The sequence below is a fragment of the Pseudorca crassidens genome, chromosome 2, assembly GCF_039906515.1.
Source record: "Pseudorca crassidens isolate mPseCra1 chromosome 2, mPseCra1.hap1, whole genome shotgun sequence".
NCBI lineage: Eukaryota > Metazoa > Chordata > Mammalia > Artiodactyla > Delphinidae > Pseudorca > Pseudorca crassidens.
In genome coordinates, this window is record NC_090297.1 from 115682741 (window position 1) to 115691813 (window position 9073).

At 52.5% G+C, this 9073-nt stretch overlaps 1 protein-coding gene across 2 annotated transcripts; it reads left to right on the top strand.

Annotated features, from left to right (window-relative positions):
* The first annotated feature begins 1205 nt into the window (after positions 1-1205).
* On the top strand, positions 1206-6817 carry NHLH1 (nescient helix-loop-helix 1). Of its 2 annotated transcripts, none has more exons than XM_067714011.1 (2): positions 1206-1468; positions 4524-6817. In XM_067714011.1, exon 2 carries the CDS (start codon positions 4697-4699, stop codon positions 5096-5098), a length of 402 nt encoding a protein of 133 aa, XP_067570112.1. In that variant the 5' UTR covers positions 1206-1468; positions 4524-4696; the 3' UTR covers positions 5099-6817. The 2 variants fall into 2 exon arrangements, with proteins under 2 accessions (XP_067570112.1, XP_067570119.1); XM_067714018.1 differs by lacking the exon at positions 1206-1468 and adding an exon at positions 1498-1743.
* The last annotated feature ends 2256 nt before the right edge of the window (positions 6818-9073 follow it).

Here is a 9073-nt window from a genome sequence, read left to right on the forward strand (position 1 = left end):
ATATTCACAGAGGTTCAACGAAGACATTCAACAGCTGAGTGGGGAAGAGAACTTCAGATACGGAAATGTAGCCCACTGCCTCTGTGCTTCCCTTGCTCCCTGCTCCTGCCACCCTGTATCTCACACACACCACACACACACACACACACACACACACACACACACACACACACACACACTCAGACACGCATGCACATGCACACACAGGCTGGAGGCAGCTGAGCTATTGATGTGAACTTAATCAATGCCCATTTGCATATGATTTTGCAGCTAGTTTTCTTATTGCTCATTTGATGCCCCTGCATGCTTGAAGCCTGCCTGGGTGCCCTGCCCTCCTCCCCCAGTGTCCATCCAACCCTGGTTCCTCCTCTCCCCGCACTCCTGTATCCTGCTCCTTTTAGCCTTTACCTCTTTCCTCCTGAGAGCCCCCAATTCCCAGTGGGTCAGGTTGGGCCAGCCAGCCTAGAAAAACTCCTTGTAGGATCTGTGTCAGGAATCTGACCCCACTCCTCCCCTGGTGATTGGGTAGGTGGGAGGCTGGAGGCTGGGATAAGAGGGTGTGGGGTGATTGAGTCCCAGGGTGACAAGGGCAGGGGCCTGAGCAGTAGCCACAGGCAGCCTAGCAAAGGGGCTGGTGGGAACCAGCTTTACGAAGAATGAGAGCTTGGTGAGGGCAAGGACTCTAGGGAACCTCTTCTGCGTTTTCGTGCTGTCCACTTGCCCTTTTCTCGATCTCCCTGTTAGTACCTTGGAGAGCCTTTTTCCCAGGGAAAAGGAGATGTGGGAAGGGGCTGTCAAAGCCCAGCTGGGACTCAGAATGGGACCATGGCACTTAAACCTGGCTTGCTGGGGGCCTCTGTCCCTGCCGCCTCTGGTGTGGGAGACTGAGGGGTTTCATCTGTGATCCTGCCCTGGCTCTCGCCCCAGCCCCACCCCTTCCCCAGCTCTCCATTTCTTGCTTATGAAATATGCATGGAGAACAGATGTCCCTGCTCCCCCACTCCTCGCCCCCCCCAGGGCCAGCCCCACCCCCAGCTCCCAGGGGGGTTCCCAGATCCCTCTGCCAATGGCTGCCTGGCCTTACTGTTTAATATTGATAAGGGGGGGGCTGGGCCAGCCAATGGAGAGCTGGGGGTGTGTGTGTGTATCTCCATATATATACATAGGGCTGGGCCAGCTCAGGTGTGTATGTGTCTGTGAGCGTGTGGTGTGTGTGTGCGTGTGAGTGCGGGTGTCCCCAGTACCTAGCCAAGCTCAACCCCTCCACCTGGGCCCTATATCCCCAACATGTGTACCCCTCTCCTATGCCCCGGAGCCTGTACAGCCACGCCACGCTGCCCCGGAGAGGTCTAGAAAGCTGGTCAATAACTTTGCAGACGGATGAGCTCTGAGCAGCCAGAGGAGACTGGGGCTGTCAACGCTGCCCCCCTGTCCTGCCAGCTTGGATCCCCTCACAGGCTCCTCCTAGGTAAAGGGGGAACCAAAGGCTGGGGAGGGGTGGGCGTGTCCCTCCCACTCTCTGGCTCAAGTCCCCTCCCAGAGTCTCCCTCTAGTTTTCTCTCACGCTGTGTCTCTCTCTGTCCCTGCACCTCCCTCTTCCCCACTTCTCCCCTTTGACTCTTTGTGCCTATCTATTCTCAGTCGGGTTGGGGATGGCAGAAGTGGGGCAGGAAGTCCTATCCTGGATGCTTGGAATTCTGATCCTCGGAACCTGCAACTTTGAAACCAGAAGTGGATTTTGGGGTGAGGACTGACTTGATGGGTGAATAGAAGCTGCTGCCAGGACTGCAGCTGGGGAAGACAGTGGGTCCAGGTGGAAATGGGACTGGGGTCAGATTGGGAGCAGAAGAGGGGAAGGGAGGGCCAAGTGATCAGGGATGAAGGAACACGGGGACCAGGCAGGGCTGTGATAGACGTGCCGAGAGCCCCATAGCTGAATTCCTGGGTCATGGGGGTGGGGAGTTGGAGCACTAAACACATACTGGGAGGTGCTGACTTCGGGGCCTCCCACGCTATTGCCATCCATCCCCTCATGTTCCTTTGGACCCTGGAATATGCGGTGTGTTCTAAATTTCAGCACTCACCCCCGTCTGTTTTGTGTTATGGCTGTGTGCGTACATGCTGTCAGATGTTGATGATCTCACACCCCCAACCTCAGAGCTTACTGTTAGTGGACTACTCATTTGAGCCTGTTTTCTGCATGGTGGGGCGGGGCAAGCCTGGGGAGTCCTGACCCCTGTGAAGGTGTCCATCAGGCGGGAGAACCCGGACTGGTGAGGAAGGGGATATGGTGATTGCGAAGGAACCTCTGTGCTTCTGTTTCTGCCACTTTAGTCCGGCTGAGCTCACAGTGAGTGGCCCACTGTTCCCACTTGACATTCTCCCACAGCAAAGCCCTTTCCCCAGCCTTCCCCCAGACCATGTTCCTGCTGCCTCTTCCTGATTTCCTCTGGTCCCAGGGACAAGCAAGCTTCGCCAAGCCCCAAATGGTGGCCTCCAAAAGCTACCCCTATCCGTCTCTGCCCGCCACATCTGAACTGGCCTTGGGCTGGGGGAGGATGTGGAGTGGAAAGCTGATTATGTTCCCTTTCCCCAATCTTCCTTGCAGAGTTGCCAAAACGGCCAGGGAATGGCAAGGGTTGAGGGTGTTGAGGACAGAGCTGGAGGAAGGGACTGTCCTGAGCAGGGGGATTGTGGCCAGAGGAGATACCTCCCCCTGATTCTAGTGGTCGGGGTGGTAGGATCTGGTGTCTGCAATGGTCCTGTTGTGGGGTTTGGGGGCTGGGAGGGACTGAACTGGGCAGCTGTGCCGAGCTCCATATGCCCCAGTCCACTCTACAAAGGGCAATCTGTGTGTTTATCATCCTCTCCCCTCCACACACACATACAGAGGCAGCCAGGGTGGAGACAGGCCCTGGGAGGGAGGGGATGGTAGGGCCAAGGCTTGCAATGCTCCCCTCACAACTGGGAAAGGTTTAGAGCCACAGCCAATCTCTCTTGCAGCTGTGGCTCCAGTCTCGCTCAGTTCCCCCCCACCCCTTTTTAATTATTAAAAAAAAATCATTGTGATAAAAACATATAACATAAAATTTACTCTTTTAAGTGTACAGTTCAGTAGTGTTAAGTATATTCACATTGTTGTGAAACAGAGCTCCAGAACTTTTTCATCCTGTAAATCTGAAACTCTATACCCTTTGAGCAACACCTCCCCTTCCCCACCCTCCCCTCAGCCTCTGGTAAGCACCATTCTACATACTGCTTCTATGAAGATGAATACTTACATATATCATATTAGTGGAATCATACAATATTTATGTTTTTGTGACTGACTTATTTCACTTAGCATAATGTCCTCAAGGTTCATCTATGTTGTAGCATTGTGACAGGATTTTCTTCCTTTTTAAGGCTGAATAATATTCCATTGTATGTATATGCCACATTTTCTTTATCTGTGTATCTATTGATGGACATTTGGGTTGTTTCCATATCTTGGCTATTGTGAATAATGCTGCAAAGAACATGGGGGTGCAGATATATCTTCAAGATCCCAATTTCAATTTCCTTAGACATAAACACGGAAGTGGGATTGCTAGATCATATGGTAATTCTATTTTTAATTTTTAAAGGAACCTGCATACTGTTTCCATAGCAGTTGCACCATTTTACAATCTCACCAACAGGGCAAAGGGTTCCAATTTCTCTCCACCCTTGCCAACACCTGTTATTTTCTGGGTGTTTTTTTTTTTTTTTTTTTGATAGTAACCATCCTAATGGGTATGAGGTCATATATATCTCATTGTGATTTCGATTTGCATTTCTCTGATGATTAGTGATGTTGAGCATCTTTTCATATGTTTGCTGGTCATTTATATATCATCTTTGGAGAAATGTCTTCAAGCTCTTTGTCCAGTTTTTAATCTAGTTATTTAGTTTTTTGAAGTTGAGCTGTGGGAGTCCTTTATAATATTCTGGATATTAACCCCTTACATCTATATGAATTGCAAATAACTTCTCCCATTGCCTTTTCATTCTGTTAATTGTGTCCTTTGACGCACAAAATTTGTAGGTTTGATGTAGTCCCATTTGTCTATGTTTGCCTTTGTTGCCTCTGCTTCTGGTATGACATCTAAGAAATCATTGCCAAGTCCAATGTCATGAAGTTTTCCCCCTGTGTTTTCTTTAGGAGCTGCAGTTTTAAGTCTTACACTTAGGTCTTTAATCCTCTTGCTCAGTTTTATCCTGACCCTGTCCTTCTCATTGCTTCTTCTCCTTTCGAGTTGCCGACTTTCTGGATCTCTTCCCTTCTCTCCATCTTTCCTCTTACTCCTTGACACCATGGCCTCCTGCCTGTCTCTCCTGCCTCACTGCCTCCACCCCTCCCCATGTTTCTGCTGTTCTTTCCCCAAGCTTACAGTACCTCCCCCTCTCCCAGCCCATCTTAAACCTTCCTCACCCCTCCCCATCTCTGAGCTGTCCCCTCCTTCCTCCCTCTGCCCTTACCAATTTCCCCTTCTCTCTTCCAGGCTCCCGACCAGAACGCTGACCATGGAACCCTGAAGTGGCTCTCACTTCCTTGAGCTCAGTGGCAGACCCCACCACCCCAGGCCCTTCCTGCCCCTCCCGCAACCAGCTTTCAGGCTCCCAGAGGGAGGGGTGGGGAGGGGATCCTGATCTCACAGGGCGAGGGGCATCCATCATGATGCTCAACTCAGACACCATGGAGCTGGACCTGCCTCCCACCCACTCTGAGACCGAGTCAGGCTTCAGCGACTGTGGGGGCGGGGCGGGCCCTGACGGGGCGGGGCCGGGGGGGCCGGGAGGGGGCCAGGCTCGCGTCCTGGAGCCAGGAGAGCCGGGCCGGAAAGACCTGCAGCACCTGAGCCGTGAGGAGCGGCGGCGCCGGCGGCGCGCCACAGCCAAGTACCGCACGGCCCACGCCACGCGGGAGCGAATTCGCGTGGAAGCCTTCAACCTGGCCTTCGCCGAGCTGCGCAAGCTGCTGCCCACGCTGCCCCCCGACAAGAAGCTTTCCAAGATTGAGATCCTGCGCCTGGCCATCTGCTACATCTCCTACCTGAACCACGTGCTGGACGTCTGAACACTGCCTGCCTCCCGCCCTGGATTCACTCCTCTCCCCGGGGCTTCGCTGGGGTCCCTCCTCACCGCTCACTGCTTAGAACGGCCTCTCCTCCCTGAGTCCCTGTACCTTGGCATAGCATGTACCCACTGGCCCTGGGCTCAGGCAGAGTGCCCACCGGTTGGTCGATTGGTCGAAGGAGACTTCCTTTTACTCACCTAGGCAGCCGGAGGGCTCTTCTCGTGGGTACCTTCTACAGTTTGTGTTTGGGACCCAGCCGGTTAGAAATGTTTTTGCTTGGGTGGTGGGTATACAGTCTTGGAATCTCCCCTTGGCTTGCTCATGGGCTGCTGCCTCTTCTACTCCTACATCCAAATTTTCAGAGACACACCCCCTTCCCCAGACCCCGATTCTGTCTCCCATCCTGTTTGCACCCTGTTGCAGCTTCTCCTGCCCATGGTAGAGGGGCAGCATGGGAACAGGAAAGGGGAAGGCTGGGGTTAGAGGGTGTGGGCTTTTTCTTAGACATCTCAGTCTAGCCCTTGGGAGGCAGGGGCATGGTGAGGTAACTCCTGTGAGGGGAATCTCAGTAGCTGGGGATTATGGAAAAACTCTTCCTGTTTTCTATCTTGTTCCTGAGGCTTAGCATATACAGACCTCGGATCTTACTTGGTAGTGAGTGCCTTGCCCTCTCTGAGCTATTTGGCCCCCTCCCTATCTCCTCCCACCCCAACCATCCCAATTTTCTTCTTCTTTGTGTGCAGCTAGAGAAAGGGAACCTAGATCTTGGGGTAGGGGGTGATGTCCCCCAAATCAGCCCAGAGCATCTGCAAAAGGCCCAGGCAGTGAGTGGGCCAAATCTCATGTCTGCTTCCTCCATCCCAGTCCACCACAAAGATGTGCAAAGCCCACACTGATTCCTCCCTCGGATGCAGGGGGGATGCCCTGTTGTTGCCCTCTGGGAAAGCTCAGCTCTCCCGACCCTAGGACCTGTTTATTATATTTTTTCTGCTTCCTTAAGCTGCCTTTATTAGCAAGGGAAGATAACCCCCTACCCCATCCCACCTCGTGGCTCTCTGCGCTACCCCCACGTTGCTGAGCGCCCCCTGCTCAGTAGCCCAGGGTCCGTGGCAGAATGAAGGGCCTGAGGACCTGCGTAGAAGAGATGAGCTCACCGCACTTCCCATGCTTCCACCTCCCTCGCACCAAACTCCTAGCTCTACAAGGATATTATTTATTTACGTATTTATTTATTTATTCATCTATTTATTTACGTATTTATTTATAAATATTACTATTTATTGCCGAGTCGTGCACTTTGGGGTCGACTGAGGGAGCTCCTGGCTGTCCTAGCCAGGTCTCTCTTGCTTCCTCCCTAGTTATTCCCTTCCCTTTCTTGCTCCTTCTGTAACTCCAGGTGTGTGTGGGGATCCCTTTTGCTCACCACACCCATATCCCTTCCTGGGATCCATCTGTCCTGACACCCTAGTCCTCTGGGATGGCGCCCCTCCCCCACTTCCAGGGCTCCTGGATCCTTCTTCAGCTCCCTCCATCCCCAGACAATCCCACCCCAGTCCTGCCTGCTCCTTTTCTCTCTCCAGCCCTCTCCCATGACCCTCACTTCTTCCTAAGACCCCCAACAATGGGCCCTAAAGGTCTGTGTCCTGTGTCCTGTGTGTGATTTCCTCCTGTTGCAGTTCTGATTTCATACAAAAAGAAGAATTAAAGTGACCTCGTTCTAGCACCAGGTACAGCTGTGGATTATTCAATTGGGTTGGGAAGCTGGACTGCAGGTTATGATAGAGTGGGCATTGAGGGTCCCAAGCTTTGAAGGCTCTCCTGATGGGATCATGAGAGCTCACTATGGTGAGCAAATGAAAAAAGAGAGAAGGGGTCACAGAGTAAAGAGGTGCAGGGGAGGGTGTAACAGGTCCCAGGCCTCTCCACCTAACGTACCATGTACTTCCATCTTGGCACCCACTGAGTGAAACTTTCTGACCCCTCTGATGTTGTGCTTCTGCTCCTGGTCTCTATGGATCAGGGAAGGAGCTGAGTGTCCCAGTGGAACCCAAGTTAAACATGCGTCTGTGGGTCCACGTTGCTGGGTTATGAAACATTTCATGCCATGGCTATGAAACATGGCCTTCCCCATTATTGTCTCTGAGCTGGATCAAAATTCCTTGCAATCATGGTTCTTGGCCCATTTTGTGTTCCCCAACTTTCAGATACTCGAGAGAACACAGTGGAGGACATGGTACTAAGAGAAGAATAGGGAAAGGGATAAAAAGTAGTGCTGAAGGAATATCAAAGGAATCCTGGAAGGGACTCTAAAATCAATTTATAGATGAGGAAACTAGAGCCCAGAGAGGAGAAGGACCTTGCCCGAGGTCACACATTTAGTTAAGGGCAGAGAGAAGGTTCAAACCCAGGTTCTTTTTGTCCTATACTGCCAATGCCCCTCTGCTTCTCTGAAATGAGCCAGCCTGACAGGTGACACTCTATGGACTCCCTATTTTAACAGGAACTTTGATAAACTAGAGAGTATTCAGAGTTGTGCGGCCAAGAAGACAAAAGGTCTGGAAACAACTTCACAGAAGGAATAGTTGAAACACTGAGGATATGTGTCTTTACCAGAATAGATTTAGGGACAATATGATACCCATCTTCAAATATTGAAAGAAAAAACAAAAACAGACATTCTATGTGGTCCCAGGAGGCAGAACAAAGACCAGTAGGTGGAAGTGATAGGAAACAGATTTTTAACTCCAAAAAGCGTTGCAACATCTGGAGCTGTCCAGCAGTGGAAGCGCCTGCCTCAAGGAGGAGGAGTCCAAATAGGCTGAAGAAAACACTGTAGGCAGAGCTGCCAGGGAGCCATTCCTGCCGGATGAAATCCTGGCTAGGTGAACTTGAAGATGCTATCCAAACTTTAGAAGGCTGAAGGCCTTCTGAGAAGGCTGAATGCCAACACAGGGAGGAAGATGCTGAGATGTCCTTCAGTCTCTGAAGGGTGCTGTTTTCATCTCTGATGGGCAAAGAATGACATCAGCAGCAAGAGGGGTTTGAGTTAGACTTAGGGAAGAACTCCCATACGGGAAGAGGTTGACATCTTCCCTTCCCCATCTGATTTAGATGACATGTACTCTGCCCAGAACCTGGCAAGAGGGAGGGCTGAACAGAGACCACGGAGAATCTGAGGACTACAAGGGGCCAGGGTGGGAAGGGAGCACAGAAATTGCTGAATCCAACACTTTTGTTTGAAAGGCAGGTGAAATGCTGTCCACAGAGGTGATGGGGCTCACCCATGATGGCGGACTGGGGTTACCTGGCCCCAAGTGCTTTGCGCCTTCCACCGCACAGCAGCCTCAGTCCACTGAGCGCCCTGCCTCCCTCTCATCACTTTGCCCCGCTGGAAAGCAGAAGGGGTTACTGGGCCCCTCCCCTCAGGGATCCCTTAGGGCCTGGGGATGGTGAGAGGGGGCGGCTGCAGCTGTTCTACTGCTAGCTCCGAATTTCTTCAGATAATCAATTGGCCTCGGCTGCCATTCTGCTCCACAGGATGGGAGAAGGAGGTGGGGAGTGGAGGGGGAAGGGAGCAGGGGACCAGGCCCTGGGAGAGGAGACTGTCAGGGAGATAGAAGTCCCTGGATGAGGGTAAAAGAGAGCGCTCCGGGTCTAGCACTCAGGGAGGAGGGAGGAACGGAAGGTTAGAAGAGGATGCATCTGGGGGCCCTCATTTCACAACCACCAAACCCCAGCAAGTGGGCCAGTGGGGTGGGGGAGGGGCGGTTGGGGGGCACCTGGCGAGTGGGGCTCTGGCACCTCACCCCTCCCTCTTCTAGCCCCTCCCCATCATGCCCCTTCGAGCCTTCCATGCCCTCTTCCATCCCCAGTTACCGCTGGCCTTGACCCTCCCATGCTGTCTGTCATAATTGCTCCCCTCTGACCTTTTTCTCAGAAAACCCCACCCCCAGTGACAGAGCAGACAGCAGGGCC